This window comes from Giraffa tippelskirchi, chromosome 6 (genome assembly GCF_054371585.1).
Source record: "Giraffa tippelskirchi isolate mGirTip1 chromosome 6, T2T-mGirTip1v1.2.pri, whole genome shotgun sequence".
Taxonomy (NCBI): domain Eukaryota; kingdom Metazoa; phylum Chordata; class Mammalia; order Artiodactyla; family Giraffidae; genus Giraffa; species Giraffa tippelskirchi.
In genome coordinates this window covers 177,798,811-177,817,397 of record NC_137280.1, presented here as the reverse complement: position 1 = coordinate 177,817,397, position 18,587 = coordinate 177,798,811, and the positions used below count along the sequence as shown (strand labels likewise).

The 18,587-nt window shown below is 42.6% G+C and overlaps 1 protein-coding gene across 5 annotated transcripts in view; it reads right to left on the bottom strand.

Annotated features, from left to right (window-relative positions):
- Positions 1-18,587, bottom strand: part of LOC145511713 (uncharacterized) — a 398,185-nt gene that overhangs the window by 302,816 nt on the left and 76,782 nt on the right. For 2 of the 5 annotated variants that reach the window (XR_014058095.1, XM_081505393.1), the window contains one exon: positions 5,861-5,920. The exons of the other annotated variants lie outside the window; for them this stretch is intronic. Coding sequence is in view for 1 of the 2 variants with exons in the window: in XM_081505393.1 (XP_081361519.1) it covers positions 5,861-5,920 (60 nt within the window). In the remaining variant the exon portion in view is untranslated. The remainder of the gene's footprint in view (positions 1-5,860; positions 5,921-18,587) is intronic. 5 annotated transcript variants of the gene reach the window in all.

Here is an 18,587-nt window from a genome sequence, read left to right as displayed (position 1 = left end):
CCAAAGCATATGAATGCTTCCTGTAGAACCAGCTTAGCAAGGCTGTCGCTTTACACATGGCTGGGTGTGCTGAGCTGTCTTCAGGCACCATGGATACGGCACCTTCTCCTTCTCCTCACCCCACTAGTTCATAGACAAAAAAACTGTAAACAAACAATGCTTTCCTCACCCAATCTACTGGCCATTATACTTCCCTTCATAGGATATCAACATTTCATTTTCCCAATTAAAAGGATACCCAGTCCAACACCTTTGCAAGGTAGACATCAGGACCTTACCTGAGATCTGGTTTTGATAGGCCAGAGGACCAGATGGCATAAGGGTAGCTGTTTGGGAAGCACAGATGTGAGACTGTGGGGAAAATGCGAAATAGACAGGAAGATAAAAGAATATTTAACATAGAGTTGGAGCATCCCTTAAAGTAACCCAAGGCCAGATTTCATGCTAAGGGTAGCTTGTTAGAGAAGTTCTTGGAGCCTAGGCATTTTAGGACTAGGAGATCAAAACAATCCTAAAGGAAATAAACCCTGAATAGTCATTGGAAGGACTGATGCTGAAGCTGAAACTCCAATATTTTGGCCACCTGATGTGAAGAGCTGACTCCTTGGAAAACACCCTGATGCTGGGAAAGACTGAAGGTGGGAGGAGAAGGGGGCAACAGAGGATGAGATGGTTGGATGGCATCACTGACTCAATGGACATGGGTTTGAGTAAACTCTGGGAGTTGGTGGTGGACAGGGAGGCCTGGCATGCCGCAGTCCATGAGGTCAGAGTTGGACATGACTGAGTGACTGGACAACAGCAAGGCATTTGTAGTCAGACACCTTTTGGTCTAAATCCCATCTTTGTTGTACAGATCTTTAAAACTTGAAGCAATTCATCTAATGTCTCTAATATTCTTCTTCTATAGAATGCATATCAGCTGCCTGGCCTTTACTGGGTATTTCAGTAAATGATACTCACTATAGATACATCACTGTGTCAGAGATGCATAGTAGGGACCTAGAGAAATATTCAGATGACATTGACTATTCATTAGAGAACAGCATAGAAAGCATAATTCATACCTAGAAACAGAGTTTTTTTCCCCTAAAATTCTAAAAAATTTTTTGAATAGTTATTAAAATATCAAACTGTTTAAAGTATCCTCCTCTCTGCTAGTCATTATGTGAGGAAGATGTGTAGCTCAGGCAGCCCTGTGCAGAGGTATCTGATGGGGTGTTTTGCTTCTGAACAGCTTGATGAAGATGGTATTAACCATCCCCTCAGCCTAACTAAACTTCAGACAGTCATCTTCCTCCCTCTAGGCGTCTGACTTTTCTTAGAGCATTTATTTTTGAAAACTTGCCATTGTAAATCCTTTCTCGACCACTTTGAATTGTATGTAAATCTTTTTCCAGCCTCTTTCCAGGTTTACAACCCAGGAAATGCTTTTTTCGAGGACTTATGAAGCATTGTGAAAAGTCAACATCGAAGGATGAAGTGCCCTACTCTCCCAGTTTCTATGAAGGGTAGCAGTCAACTTCCGTGGGTGCCAGTTGGCAAACACAGGTGGCCTAGTCACAGAAGAACACCTTTGCAAACTCAGGAGTAACTAAATGTGCTCCAGTACTTTTCCACTAGCTCACCCTCAGGGTTTAAAACCCTCTGCCGTTTGTGTCAGTGAGGCTAAGGGTCCAGACTTGCTCCGGGCACTCTGCCCTGCTTCTGGCAATAGTGTCAGAATGAAATCAACTTCTGTCTGCTCAGCTTGGCCTGTGCCCACTTTTTTCTTTATTAAGCTCCACTCCTGCTTTGGAGCCTCCCTCTTGGCCTTGAGTTCCTCTGTCAACATCTGGCCTTAGTACCGTTTCTAAAACCTTCAAGGAGTGAGGAAGTGTAGAATGGAGAGACTTGCAGTGGAGCTGAGCTTCAAGGAAATCCATCCATACTGGGCGCCCTTTATGGTACAAGAGGAAATGTACCGTTTTAATGCTCAAAGCCCTTCAAGCAAAGCTTCAGCAATACGTGAACCAAGAACTTCCAGATGTTCAAGCTGAATTTAGAAAAGGCAGAGGAATCAGGGATCAAATTGCCAACATCTGTTGGATCATAGAGAAAGCAAAGGGGTTCCAGAAAAACATCTACTTCTGCTTCATTGACTATGCTGAAGACTTTGACTATGTGGATCACAACAGACTGTAGAAAATTTTTAAAAAGATGGGGATACCAGACCACCTGACCTGACTCCTAAGAAATCGGTATGCAGGCCAAGAAGCAACAGTTAGAACCGGACATGGGACAATGGACTGGTTCCAAATCAGGAAAGGAGTACGTCAAGGCTGTATATTGTCACCCTGCTTATTTAACTTCTAGGCAGAGAACATCATGAGAAACGCTGGGCTGGATGAAGCACAAGCTGGAATCAAGATTGCCAGGAGAAATATCAATAACCTTAGATATGCAGATGACACCACCCTTACAACAGAAAGCGAAGAGAAACTAAAGAGGCTCTTGACGTAAGTGAAAGAGGAGAGTGAAAAAGCTGGCTAATACTCAACATTCAACAAACCAAGTTCATGGCATCTGGTCCCATCACTTCATGGCAAATAGATGGGGAAAAAGTAGAAACAGTGACAGATTTTATTTTCTTGGGCTCCAAAATCACTGCTGATGGTGACTGAAGCCATGAAATTAAAGGTTGCTTGCTCTTTGAAAGGAAAGCTATGACAAACCTAGACGGCATATTAAAAAGCAGAGACATTACTTTGCCAACAAAGGTCTGTCTAGTCAAAGCTATGGCTTTTCCAGTAGTCATGTATGGATGTGAGAGTTGGATCATAAAGAAGACTGAGTCTGAAGAATTGATGCTTTCAAATTGTGGCACTGGAGAAGACCCTTGAGATTCCCTTGGACTGCAAGGAGGTCAAACCAGTCAATGCGAAAAGAGATCAACCCTGAATAATCATTGGAAGGACTAATGCTGTATCTGAAGCTCCAATACTTTGGCCACCTGATGTGAAAAGTCATCTCACTGGAAAGGATCTGGAGCTGGCAAAGGTTGAGGGAAAGAGGAGAAGGGGGCAAGAGGATAAAATGGTTGGGTGGCATCATCGACACAAGGGGGACGTGAGTTTGAGGAAACTCCAGGAGATCGTGAAAGGCAGGGAAAGCTGGTGTGCTGCAGCCTGTGGGGTCGCCCTGAGTCGGACACGACCTCGTGACGGGATAACAGCAACAAGAAGGTACCAGACCGTCCCTCCCCTAATACCGTCCTCTGAGACGCCCTCCCGCCGACCTCTCGGGTGAGCTGGCAGAGCAGAGTATGGTGGTGGCCTCACCTTTCTTCCATGTATACACGGCCGTTTGCAATGTGACTGCCATCTCTCCTGTCAAGTGGTGCCATCTTTTTCTCCAACTCTCGAATCTGAATACGGCCTTTTGCCTTGCTTCAGTTAATGGGACACCAGCCCATGAGATGGAAGGAGAATCTTGATAAGTGTGCATCCGGGCTTGCCCTTTCTTGTACGCTATGGGACCCATACTGCCTCCAAAACATGAGAAGCCACAGGGAGAGACCCCAGCCCTGCCAGCTCAGTTCCCAAGCATCTGAATGAGGCTAGTTTGGCCCCAGATGATCAATTACACGCCAGAATGTGTAGCCAGCCTCCAGAATCATGATACATACTTATGGCTTTAAGCATCTGAGTTGCACTTAAAAAAAAAAAAAAAAAAAAATATATATATATATATATATATATATATATAACAAAAGTTGATAACAGTAGGATGTTACATTTACCAAGAAAGCATGAATGAGTTCCCAACCAAGAGAAATGATGAGAAATTAGTGGGAATGGAGGGGTATCCAAGGAAACATTCCTTCATATGGTGAGTTGCAAACTTGAAATGTTAGCTGGAGTTTAAAAGAAGTTTTTTTTTTTAGTTAATTCAGGATCTCATAGAAAATCAATCTCTCTGTAGGACTAAAAATATCTCCAGCTTTGAACACTTTTCCTTCATTCTTATTAGACTTGAAAGCATGCCCATTGATCTAGCAAGAGCAATTTGCTAATAATTAGACTGGCAAGGCAGGTTTAGGATTGTTACCAAAAGGATGGGTGAGGGGCCCCTTCAGTTCACAAAAGTCATGGTCCTAATGAGAGAGAAAGGATGAAGAAGCAGTAGCCACCAAAAACGCCTGTTTCCTAAAATTCAGGTGAGATTAAACTCTAATGCAGAAAAAAGTCACCTCCTGGACCACCCAGTGCTGTCTGCAGAGGCGAGCCAGTGAGGTTCCCCTCCCAGGCCCCCAGCTCTCTCACACACCTCCCCGCCTCGCTGCTCCGCCACCTCCTCCCTCCTCGTCTGCCCTTCTCTGCTTCCTCCCTCCTCTCTGCTCCTCTGCGGATAAACAGCGCACAAGTCCACATCTCCCCTAGACCTCAAGTTCACTGAGGGCAGGGTCTGTGCGTAACACGTGTTTTTGTCTCCTACAGTACAAGGAACACAGAAGGTGTTCAACACACGCGCTACAGAAGTGAACTGAAGAGGACAAGCTCTATGGAACACGGGGAGTCGTGACCAGATAACCCTGTTTCCGTTCCCTAAGCCTGAACAGGGAGCTTGGCAAAGAGTGGCCACCTTCTTCACATGAAATAAGCTTATATTACAGAAGGCGGCATAAGGGCTTCCCTGGTGGCTCAGAGGTTGAAGCGTCTGCCCACAATGCAAGAGACCGGGTTCCATCCCTGGGTTGGGAAGATCTCCTGGAGAAGGGAGTACCCACTGGTACTGGAGATCTCCTGGAGAAGGGAGTACCCACTCCAGTACTCTTGCCTGGAGAATCCCACGGACGGAGGAGCCTGGTGGGCTACAGTCCACGGGGTCACAAAGAGTCAGACACGACTGAGCGAGTTCACTTTCACAGAAAGCTGCATAGTGCATGAAATGTGTCATTTTTCTCCAGATAAGAGCACCTGGCTTCCACCAGAAACCATGACACGATACATCTATAATTTGTCCACTTGAACGAATCCCTTTGAGCGCATTCCAGACCCTCTGTGTTGCTAGGCCCTCTCCTCGTTTGGGAGAACAGAGGCCCAAGCAGAGCACAGACTTCACGGTGTGCCAGGGCAAAACCTCCTGAGACAGCACCTGGCGCACAAGTTACATCCTGAGGGAAACAGTTTTTGGAAGCTCAGACTAAAAACAGCATTGTTTGCTTTCAACTGGTTAATAGGGTGAGATTATTTTTACTGCTTCAGTTTGCTTATACCCCAAAAAGGAAAAAAAGCCTATCCCTTCCCTTATAAAATATTTATTGTTTTGTATTTTAAAAGAAAGAAGCAAATCAATTCTATTTTGAAAGGCACATTAAAAATGTAAGCACGAAGCACAGGGCACATTTCACAGAAGATTGGAACTGCTAACAGATTTTTTTTTTTTCATCTACAAGAAGAAATCAAATGAAGCCAGCTTGCCTCTGGGGTTTTAAACATCATTACAATTCATCTTAATAATGAAGTTAAAATTAACTGAAAAAAGACAAAATGGAAAAAAAAACCCCCCATATCACTTATATGAGTTTATTCATGGGAAAATGAATAAAAGTAATATCCTTTGGGTACAGTTAAGAAAACAACCAAAATTACCAGTACATAGGTGACCCATGATTGAAGCACACCTCATTTTATATTTATGGAAACATAAACTAATTCACACACACTTTATACCCACATAGAAACATGTGTTCAGAAACACATACGCACCTGACAAAGACAAACGCAACCAATGGCTCTTTAAATTATATTCACAAATGTTACATTCATGATGATCTACTGACCATGGAATTCTGTTTCTGATATCACATATAACTAACCTGGAAACTCAAGTCAGCTCTGCTTCGTGTAATCTTCCCAGCTGCCTTTGTGGAATCTTTCTGTGGAAGAACAAAAAGAGGAGTAGAAAGGTCAGAGGGGACACCTCCACTCCATCAGCTCAGTCAGGTCAGTCGCTCAGTCGTGTCTGACTCTTTGCGACCCCATGGTCTGCAGCACACCAGGCCTCCCTGTCCATCACCAACTCACAGAGCGTGCTCAAACTCATGTCCATTGACTCAGTGATGCCATCCAACCATCTCATCCTCTGTCGTCCCCTTCTCCTCCTGCCTTCAATCTTTTCCAGCATCAGGGTCTTTTCAAATGACTCAACTCTTTGGATCAGATGGCCAAAGTATTGGAGTTTCAGCTTCAGCATCAGTCCTTCCAATGAATATTCAGGGCTGATCTCCTTTAGGATGGACTGGTTGGATCCCCTTGCAGTCCAAGGGACTCTCAAGAGTCTTCTCCAACACTACAGTTCAAAAGCATCAATTCTTCAGCGCTCAGCTTTCTTTATAGTCCAACTCTCACATCCATACATGACCACTGGAAAAACCATAGCCTTGACTAGACAGACCTTTGCTGTCAAAGTAATGTCTCTGCTTTTTAATATGCTGTCTAGGTTGGTCATAACTTTTCTTCCAAGGAGCAAGCGTCTTTTAATTTCATGGCTGCAGTCACCATCAGCAGTGATTTTGGAGTCCAAAAAAATAAAGTCTGTCACTGTTTCCACTGTTTTCCCATCTATTTGCCATGCAGTGATGGGTCCAGATGCCATAATCTTGGTTTTCTGAATGTTGAGTTTTAACCCAACTTTTTCACTCTCCTCTTTCACTTTCATCAAGAGGCTCTTTAGTTCTTCACTTTGTGCCTTTAGCGTGGTGTCATCTGCATATCTGAGGTTATTGATATTTCTCCGGGCAGTCTTGATTCCAGCTTGTGCTTCATCTAGCCCAGCATTTCTCATAATGTACTCAGCATAGAAGTTAAATAAGCAGGGTGACAATATACAGACTTGACGTACTCCTTTTCCTATTTGGAACCAGTCCGTTGTTCCATGTCTAGTTCTAACTGTTGCTTCTTGACCTGCATACAGATTTCTTAGGAGGCAGGTCAGGTGGTGTGGTATTCCCATCTCTTTCAGAATTTTCCAGAATTTGATGTGATCCACACAGTCAAAGGCTTTGGCATAGTCGATGAAGCAAACGTAGATGTTTTTCTGGATATTTTACTTTGTGCTTTTTCGATGATCCAGTGGATGTTGGCAATTTGATCTCTGGTTCCTCTGCCTTTTCTAAATCCAGGTTGAACATCTGGACGTCCACTCCATAGGGCCCTTAACGTCTCCAGGAGCACTCCTGCTTTGACTTCTATCCTCCTCCTCTGAGAGGAAGAACAAAATAGGTACTTGCTTCTTGGAAATGGGCAGGGGATTTGTTTTCACAAATTAAAACCTTTTCAGAAAACCACAGATGTCACATTGAGGGTATAATGATGGAAACGATAAGGAAAGGCAGGCGCCGTTTATACACTAGAAGGTACAGGGTTTCCTTGGCTTTCAGGTGGGAGCTCTGCTAACTCATTCATTCTTTTCTGTGGTAAAGTTCGGAATTCAGTCATTTCTCTTCAAACTAGTAAGTTATTTTGATTTTAGTCGGAAAAAAAAAAAAAAACCCTGTAAGTTTCCTGAGTAGGTATGCAAAGCTATAAATTACAGGAATGAGACTGTTTATTTTTTATGGACAGCTTTTTTTTTCCCTTTGGTTCTTTGTTGTTGTTCTTGAAACTGAGAGAGGTAATCGACTCAATATATCTTAATATTAAGCTCAGTATTTCTTCACTGTTTTGGAAAAATCAAAGATAAAGGGCAATGAACATTAGGAAACAGAGGAAGCCTAAAGTCTCTAGTTTTTACCTTTTTGAGTAAGCAGTTCCAGAAAGGTTGAGGATGAAATCAAGAGTATTTGTTCCTAACACAGAGGGATCATCCTCACTGTCTCTTAATAACCATCACCTTCAATTAATCTGAGTTTTCACCCTGTCATTCTGATCCTTTTAAATATTTAGCATCTTTTCATATTACAAATGCAAAATAATAATAATAAGACATTAAAAAGTCACAATTAACACATTATCTATGTTCTAAGATTTTACCATTGGTGACCTGATTATATGGTTAATTCTAAGTATGATGTGAGCAAATGTTCAAAAAGTTACATGCCACCTGTATATATGTAATTTATATGTGGAAAATAATACATGCACAGAACATTTTTCCACAAAGTATTTATTTACACAATAAAACCAGAGATGACTTAGGCAGAGACATTAACATGATTAGGGAGCTTGATATCTAAGTCAAGATTTTAAATGATTTAATAATACCTCTCCACTGGAAAGACAAAGAATCATAGCAAGTGAGCAGTTCAGAATATATGTGATGAAAAGCTATGGACTCATTGAGTTCTAACATATATCCATAATGGCTTAGATGTCAACCCCAAGTTGAAAAGTGAAAGTATTAGTCACCAGGTCATATCTGACTCTTTGCAACCCCATGGACTGTAGCCCTCCAGGCTCCTCTGTCCATGGAATTCTCCAGGCAAGAATACTGGAGTGGGTTACCATTCCCTTCTCCAGGGGATCTTCCCAACCCAGGGATCAAACCTGTGTCTGCTGCATTGTAGGCAAATTCTTTACCCTTCCCCTCAATTTAAGAACAAATAAAAAAAGTGCTTCATATTGCTCAATTGGTTACTTCATAGAACACAATATATTCATTATATTTTCCTGTGGGAGGCAGTTTGCACAGTGGTTATATGCATAAGCTCTGAATTCACACTCCTTATATCCAGATCCTAGCTGGCCTGCTAGCTATCTGATCTTGCACAAATTAATACTGCTTCCTGACACCAGTTTCATTTTGTAAATTGGAGAGAATTCTCTCAGTGTCCAATCAGGAGAGAGGAATTACATAATAATTTGAATGGGAAACGTATAAAAAGAACTGACTGTAGCAGGGTACCGGAGTAAGGAAGGAATGACTAATAAAAAGCATAAGGGCTCTAAAGGACAGAGGAACAGCACATATAAGGGACAGCCTCCAGGCTGAGGCTGAACACCCAAGGAAGCAGTCGCCCCTGGGCTGAGATCCACGGCTCACGGGATGAAAGAGAAGTCTCTGCAGTTTCTTACTAGTGTGACTTGCTGAAAATCCACCATCTGCAGCTTATCAAAAACTTGACCTTCTCGGGTTCCAAGGAAAGCTGTTCGTGAGGAAATGTCTCAATGAAATCAATCCACTAGAAATTTCCTTTTATTAATACATTTTGATCCCACCACTGCATTGAAATTTCTTTAGCTGTAGTCATAATAACTGCATCTTGACAAATCCAATGGTCACTTCTGCCTTGATTTTTCTGCCCTTCCAGTACAATTGTTGTGTTTTTCAGTTGCTAAGTCGGGTCTGACTCTCTGTGGCCCCATGGACTGCAGCACATCAGGCTTCCCTGTCCTTCACTATCTCCCAGAGTTTGCTCAAATTCATGTCCATTGAGTCAGTGATGCTATCTAACCATCTCGTCCTCTGTCGCCCTTTTCTCCTTTTGTCTTCAATCTTTCCCAGCATCAGGGTCTTTCCCAATGAGTCGGCTCTTTGCATCAGCTGGCTAAAGTATTGGAGCTTCAGTATCAGTTCTTCCAATGAATATTCAGGGTTGATTTCCCTTCAGATTGAGTGATTTGATCTCCTTGCAGTCCAAAGGATGCTCAAGGGTCTTTTTCCAGCAACACAATTCGAAGGCATCAAATACAACACAATGATATTTAACAAAGTGAACATATTTTCTTTCTTGAAAAACGTTCTTCAGTCAGCTTCATAAATATCAGATTTATATGGACATTTCCCTGTTCACTGATTATATTTGATGACTCCTCTTTCTCCCAATCTTACAGTGCCCTAATCCTTAATCCTAAAATGGTTGTTTCCTACCTAAATAATCTGATCCAATTTCACTATATATACTGATGACCTCCACATGTATATCACCATCATTTACTTCTTCTTTTACTTTCAGACTCATCTATCCAACCCTCTTCTTAGTATTGAAATATTTGGTAGGAAATTCAAAAGGAATTCTTGATTTCTCATACCTAAAACACAAACCTCTGCCATCCCTGTGTCTCTCTCCTCTCAAAAACTGGCACTATCCTTTGACCACTTGCTAATGTCAAAACTCAGTAACCTTTGAGTTTTCTATTCTCTTATAATCCCATGTCTAATCCATCAGCAAGACAAGGTCCTCTGGGCCCTGCACCCACGGCTTCTTACCGCTCCTGCTCTGAGCTCTCTGGTCCCAGAGGCATCATTTCCTGGCTCTCCTACTTTCTACCAGCTTCTGTTGTTTCCTGCCACAGTTTCTGGTCCGCGTGAAGGCTAACAGAAACTTTTCAAAGTCACCTCAGGGTCCATAACGGAGAACAGCTAGTTTGAAAATCTAGCTTTTCTTCTCCCTGCCTTCACAACTGGAGTACCTCGACAGCCTCCCTTGCAGTTGGGTTTAGTCATTAAGGCCTTTTTAGCCAATGACATAGAAAGAGAAGTAATGCTTTTACCACTACCTAGTCTAAACCCCAAACCCTTCTCTGTAGGATTCCTCATGCTTGTTTTCCTTCTTCCAGCTTGATACAATAAGCACGCAACTTGCCTCCATATGACTTTTACAGGGAACAGCCAAGAATAAATTCTTATGTCCTACCATCCTCAGTCATCCTGGATGCAGGGCATGGGACCGTCAGAACAGACCATCAGAACCATAGCAAACCGTGTTCTCCCTTTATCCGCACAGCTGCATCTCTAGGAACACAAGCATTCCTCTCCCTTCGCTCTTGTTGCTTATACCCTTCCCAGATTTCTAAGGAAGCTTTAGGGGGAGGCATAGTGTGGAAATCTCAGGTTTTGTTTCAAATATTTTGATAATGTGTAGTCTGGTTGTGCACTTTCAAAGCACTTTGGACCACTTAATAATATTTGAGAGGTACAAGTAAAAATTCTCGATTCAAAATGTTTTATTCTCTCTCTGTCAGAATATTCCAAAGATGAAAATGAATCTCTACTCTAGGAAGAGAATGATATCAAAAATTGAATTAAATGGGAAAGTAGTGACACATTTTCACTCTGAAATAAATGTGTGAGACGAGCTGACAACAGGAAAGCCAGTTCAGATTCTCACTCCTCCAGCATTACGGCTTAAACTCAGAGTCTAAAATAGGCATTTAGCTGGCTGAATAGGGCAGGAAGGAGGGTCTGCAGCCCCTAATGCCTGCATCTGAGAATGCACTGACATCACTAAAATTAACACTGAAGACTTGAGGTTACTACCAAATTTGGGGATTTTTTTTCTTTTAAGGTGAGTAGTCCAGACAAGCAGAAAATTTTGTCTCAATGGCCCAGAGGCTAAGTGTTGGAAAGTTAAAATTATCTTTGATGATGTGAATATGGGCTTCCCTGATAGCTCGGTTGGTAAAGAACCTGCCTACAGGGCAGAAGATCCCGGTTCAATTCCTGGGTCAAGAAGATCCCCTGGAGAAGGGATAGGCTACCCCACTCCAGTATTCTTGGGCTTCCTTGGTGGCTCTGCTGGTAAAGAATCTGCCTGCAATGCGGAGACCTGGGTTCAATCCCTAGGTTGGGAAGATCCCCTGGAGAAGGGAAAGGCTACCCACTCCAGTATTCTGGCCAGGAGAATTCCACAGACTGTATAGTCCATGGAGTCGCAAAGAGTCGGACACGGCTGAGCAACTTTCACAACATGAATATAAATTATCAAAATTGCTATGTCTGCACAAAATGTGGAAATTCTCACTTCTCACAATCAAGTGTCCATTGGAGATTGTAAAGCGTTTTCACTTTGCTGTTAGAAGAAAAATGAAGTCTAACACCTGCCTTCAAGTAAGCCACTAGACAGTGACTGAGGTCTAGAAAACATAGTGTTATATCAGCACGCTGCAGGAGTAACACCAGTCCTTCGGTGTCTGGAGGAGAAGAGAGTACTACAGCAAAAAAAAAAAAAAAAAGTGTAGAGTATTTTTGATTTTTAATTTGATTCAGTATTTGTATTTTTTACTCTTTCCAGTTCATTGCACATGCAGCTGAAGGGGGAGAAAGCATCAACTAAGTGGGTGTTTTAGCTGTGCTACAGAATTTGTGTAGGTGAAAAGGAGTTGCCAATTAATCAGACAGTAAAGGTTAAACTTTCTCCTCAAGAAAAGAAAAACTATGGACATCAAGTCACGATCTAGATCCTTGAAAATGAAAGGAAGGCAAGTTAGGCATTAGGGTCTATTTAAACACATTCTATCTGCAGGGTGGAAGCAAGGCTAGAAAGAGTATTCCATCTAATAAAAGATTAATGTGCGAACTCTTCTGACTGATAACCACATTAGCTCCTCTCAGAGCTAATTATGCCTTTGAATCACATCCAAAAAGGAAGACAAAAGTTATCTTCGGCAAATGCTTATTTTAATTGTTTAATAGTGAATACTTTTTTTGAGTTAATTGACTTATTTTTCTGAGAGGTATAAAAATCCATCTGTCCTGAGTAGAATATTGAAGATGAACAATGTTATTCCTTTAGAAGAAAGGTTTAGAATATTGTAAATACTGACATCAAATTGTTTCTGTCAAGAGATAATTTTAAATTGAATTTATTTTGGCCATGAAATGATTCTGTGGAGTTTGTGAATGTACCAAAGCTGAGGAACTAACCTGCTGTTGAGGTCTGTATCTTCATATGAAAAGAAATGAGGTCTTCCACAACCTGATTTCTGTGCACCCATACAGATCAATGGAGACCTAGGGCTGAGACTGTCTTATCATCCGTTCTTTCTTGGACCGTCAAGAAAATACATACACGTTACTATCGTTTGTAAGAGAGGCTGACGTTTTCTAACTGCTCAGTGGTACACAGGGGTGAGAATGACGGCGGCGGGGTATCCAGCAGGGTGGAGTACTTCATTACTGAAATGGTCTAGAATCTCTATAACCCCGGTTTTAGTGGGAATTATTATGTTTCCATATTATTTCTACAGTGCAGGCACTGCACCCCACAAGTGTGCACGGTGGCCCCCGACCCCCGTCTGGGCATATCCTTTAGTGTGACCGCCCGATGCTCAGTATCACTGAATTCTCTCAGCCACGGAAAGGAAACTCAGAGGCAAGCAAACGGCCTTACACCGTTACTCGGCTAGTGAACAAATTATTACAGTTACTCCACGATTTAATCAAGTTACTCGACTAGTAATGGGGAGTCAGGATGAACACGGGTTAAAACCGAGAGCTTCCTGACGCCGAAGCCTTTACACTAACCATAGCTGGGCCGCTCGAATCTGAATCTCCTATCGTCTCCTTCTTCCTTCCTTACACGTCGCTTTTCCAGTAGAGAAGTGCTCAGTCTGACGCAACACTAGCCAAAATGGCATCTGCACCCCAGCGTTCCTAGTGAGGAGGGAGATTTCCTCTCCTGTGAATCCTGCTGTAGGAAATGCCTGTTAGACAGGCAGCGCACTGCCCTTTTCTCCTCTGCCGAGGTCAGAGCGGCGAGGCCGTGGACCTGCAGGGACACCGCACATCCTCAGCCTGTGACCCTACGTGAAGAGCGCGTCCTCCCTAATGAGAGGACAGCTTAGCCCCCTCGTTCCTGAGCTACCTCAGCTCAGCTTACCCTCCCTGAAGTCAACAAAACGCTGTAGGGAGGAAAATGCCAGAGAAAAGGATACAGGGAACTTTCTCCTTCTCGTACTGTTTACTGGCTTCAAAATTCATTTAAAGATTTTCATACCACAACGAGGATGAGATTCAATAACCCATATTTTAAGAAGTACGCTTCTGAAGACCTCTATAAATTCTTCATCAGACTATTGACTAACCAGACCATTCCCGAGTGGGTGGTTTACCTAAAAGGGAATGGGTATGTCCTCACAGCCTACATGGAAGGAAAGATATGAGGGCTAAAGTCCTAGACAGAGGCGGAGGGAAAGCTGCTTCTTTCTCCAGGAGGGGGTGGATTTAGCTCGCACTGCTAGCTGCGAAAGTGCTCACGGTGATCGTTAGCGAGCTGCCCCACAGCCCTGCAGGGCTGAGGCAGGAAAGCAGCTCTCCGAGGCCCCTAGCTGAGGCGTGGGCCGCAGTCTGCGCGGGAGCCGGAGTCAGTTAATACACCACACAGCTAATCAGGCCAAGACACTGCCCGCGGGTACTCGCCTCTGCAGCCTGTGTCACTATCATGGATGCGGGTTCAGGAGGCTGCTTCCTCACGTCTTCCCTTCGGTTAGATTTCCCTGATGCCCCTCGGTGGAGCCTGTCCCCGCACAGCACACCCCTGTCTGATAACTGGCTGTAACACCTGCATTTCTGATCCCGAGCACCCAGAAGACATTGAACAAGCCTTCGTGCAAAGCCTTTGTTTGGGTCTCCATTTTCTCTGCTATAAGCTGCAGAAGATTCCCTTTCAAACACTGGGGACCTAAACAACCTCTCTGGAGAGATAGTTGACAGCATCTATCAACATAAACAAACACAACCTATGATCCAAACATCTCACTCCTAGCTACAAACTCAAGAGAAATGTGCACCTAGGTTTACCAAAAAGCCTTCACAATAATGTTCATAGCAACATTATTTGTAACTGCCAAAAGCTACTGGAAACAGTCCAGAGAGAATGGATATATAAAAAGCGTTCTACAAAAATAACGGATTGCTATATAGAAAGAATGAACAAACTACAGCATGCAGTAACACGGGTGAATCCCATGAATATGAACAGCCAAATTAGTAAAGGCAGAAACAAAAGAGTATATGTTGTATGATTTCATTCTTATAACATATAAATAGAGCAAAACTATTTCATGATGAAGATAGTGGTTACCTCGATGGAGAGGGATAAACATTGACTAGAAAGAGGATTAAAAAGGATTTCCTGGTGTGCTGGTAACACTCTGTTAAGAGAGAGGTCTTTTCACCTGGGTTTGTTCAGTTTGTGAATATGTTGTTTTTCTTGTTCAGTCGCTCAGTCATGTCCAACTCTTTGTGACCTTATGGACTCCAGGCTTCCCTGTCCTTCACCATCTCCCAGAGTTTGCTCAAACTCATGTCCATCCAGTTGGTAATGCCATCCAACCATCTCATCCTCTGTTGTCCCCTTCTCCTCCTGCCTTCAATCTTTCCCAGCATCAGGGTATTTTCCAATGAGTCAGCTCTTTGCATCAGGTGAATTGTGAACATTCATGGAACTATATGTTTAAGACATGTACACTTTTCTTAATGTTACTACATTGTGCTACAATACCTGAATTTAAAAGATATACTTAAAAGTAATACAACATTATAAATCAGCCATATACCAATAAAAACGAAAAATAAATCAAAAGTACACTTAAGAATGGCAAGATTGGAACCTCAGTTACTCTTGCCAATATGCTTCTCCCATCCTGGACCTCACCACCTTTCACGTGGTTTCTGTTTTTCTTTTTTTGACAGTCATAAAAACCCCATGAACAGAGGAGCCTGGCAGACTGCAGTCTGTGGTCTTGCAAGATAACTTAGCGCCTAAACTGCCACCCCCAAGAGGCTGAAGGACAGATCCTCTGGAGTGACGCTTGCTAACCTCCCTGCTTATAAATCCTGCCGTTTAGCAAACTCAGATCAACAGCTGAAATCAGGATATGTCTCACTTTTATTATAGTGAAACATCAGATTCCATGGAGACCACATCTTGCTTTCTCAGCTGAAAGTCTAAAGTCAGTTCAACATACCTTCATCCTTAGTCTTCATCTATTCATAAGGTTCTTAATAAATTATCCTTTAATTATTTTGGCTATGTTGGGCCTTATGCACAACTATGGAGATGACATTGGCAAATGAATGCATGGTTCATGTAACCTTCCTCCACCTCCCTTCATCCTGAAGCTTCGCTGTGCGGGACATAAGCTGCCCTCACCCTGACCCCCGGCATGGCGGGTATCGCTCCATCCACCAGGGCCCCCGACAGGCAGGCACAGGGGTGCAGGTGGACCACGGCGGCCCCAGGGCCTGCATCAGTCGGTGAAACCCATTTGGAAAGAGGCAAGACAAGCATGTGAATTTGGGAAATAGATGGGGAAACAGTGGAAACAGTGTCAGACTTTATTATTTTGGGCTACAAAATCACTGCAGATGGTGATTGCAGCCATGAAATTAAAAGATGCTTACTCCTTGGAAAGAAAGTTATGACCAACCTAGACAGCATATTAAAAAGCAGAGACATTACTTTGCCAACAAAGGTCCGTCTAGTCAAGGCTATGATTTTTCCAGTAGTCATGTATGGATGTGAGAGTTGGATGGTGAAGAAAGCTGAGCACTGAAGAATTAATGCTTTTGAACTGTGGTGTTGGAGAAGACTCTTGAGAGTCCCTTGGACTGCAAGGAGATCCAACCAGTCCATCCTAAAGGAAATCAGTCCTGAATATTCATTGGAAGGACTGATGCTGAAGCTGAAACTCCAATACTTTGGCCACCTGATGGGAAGAGTTGACTCATTGGAAAAGACTCTGATGCTGGGAAGGATTGGGGGCAGGAGGAGAAAGGGACGACAGAGGATGAGATGGCTGGATGGCATCACCGACTCGATGGACATGAGTTTGGGTAGACTCCGGGAGTTGGTGATAGACAGGGAGGCCTGGCGTGCTGCAGTTCACGGGGTCGCAAAGAGTCGGACACGACTGAGCGACTGAACTGAACTGATTACATGATTCTAGGGTATGTAAATAAAATTTCCTTTAAAAAAAAAGTTAGAACCAGAGATATACTTTTAGTGTCTGCTGGTAATTTATTTTTTCTTATTTAGGAACCATTATATCCTAAATGCCCAAGCAGTTTTTAAATGTTTTTTTCATCTCATTTCCATGAAGTAGGGAGTCCATTTAAGTGGAATGTGAACTCCAGGAAGCATATTTTTAAGACCTAAAAAAAAAAGGAGTCCATAACATTTTTCTGTAACTTTATCAGCTTCATTAATTAAAAACTTACTCACTGAGTTCAATAATGTCAAGTAATAATACAGCCCATTAACTATGATTTCAGCTTTTCAGAATAACATGCGTAGCTATATATGTACCAATCTTTTGGGTAGAAGTCATAAAACTGGTATAATATTACTGTGTTGCCAGCTTCAGTTTCATTCCCAACAAATCTAACAATTGAAAACTTTAAAGATATTTTATATTGGTTGAAAATTTGGACAATAGTTGGCATATCAACACACAATGCAAATTATAAACATCCTTTTGAACCTATCACTTTTCAGGCCAGGCTTGGTGATGTCTCTTACTTACATTATAAATAATGTTAGCACAAAAGAATAACCAGACTCTTAAGACTACAAATTATCTACATTTTTTCCTCCAAGATGCTTTGACATTTCCAGTTAAACATATATTAACTGATGCATTTCTGCCCTTTGCTCAGAAAAGATGCATTTCCAGACATACAAACCCAGAGGACAAAGATTTTACTGTACCTCCAACCTGATCTTTATTTTAAATTCTCTTTATTTAATTAGCGTGAGGACTTTTTAGGCAACCTTACCAAAAATGGTCCCCTCCCCCATCGGTTTCCTTTCCGCCGACTCCGAGTGCCTCAAGCATAGCTGATACAAAGACAAAGATGACACTCTCTGGCTTCTTCCACTAGAAGATTTCCACCCATCTGCTGACTTCAGAACACATGCGTTCCCTTAGCTCTCTGGAACCTGGTTGAGTAGTTTCTAACAAGGAATCGGAGCTTCTTTTAGAATGCAGCTTTGTGACAGATCTTGCGTATTCTTACCTGCTGCAGTGAAACAGCGGGTGAACGTCCCTCCATCTTCTCCTTTCTTTGACCTCCATCCTCTCATCCACTCACCCAAGGACTTTCAAGGTCAGGTTAGCAAGGCGATTTCACTAGGAATCCCAAACTACTGCAAAAAGCTATACATCCTCCTGGAATCCACAGGATAATTTTTGTGCTGAGATCCTTCAGACAGTTTTGCACAGATGAAGACTAGGGATGAGGCGCAAAGCACAGAAGACTGATGCTGACACGATGAGCCATGCATCCTACTTTGGCGGCTCTCTCCTTGGCCCTAGAATATTCTGGGGGTCTGTCGTTTTGGAGATACAGTGGTAAGAGAAACAGCCTCTAATTTCTTAGGAACTATAAAATCATGCATATGTTATAACTATCCCATCTGATTCTTCCCCAATCAATTTTCAACTTGATTTCATTTCAGGTTCAATACTAAGGGTCATTTTATATGCAGGAAATGTCCCTGCACTGAATTTATTGCTCTTAGGGTCTCAACGGGCTTACTGCTCCTGGATCAGAATGTTAACTGCACTAACATTAAGGGCTATATTTTTTTTTTTCTGGTTAGGTGGCTGGCAATTAACACCAATAATATGTGAGTTGTGGCATAGCTTTAAATTCTTTGAGTAGATTGATAGCTACCTTAAGGAAAACAAAGTAATTCTTTTTTCTTTTCTCACTTAAACAAAAGACATTTAGTTTGTCACAGTTCTGTTGTATACAAGTCTAAGATCAAGGCGTCTGCAGTAATGATTCCTCCTGAGGCCGCTCTCCCTGGTCTGTAGGTGACCATCTCCTCCCACAGTTTTTCCTTCACACGGTCTTCCCTCTGGGCATGTCTATGTCCT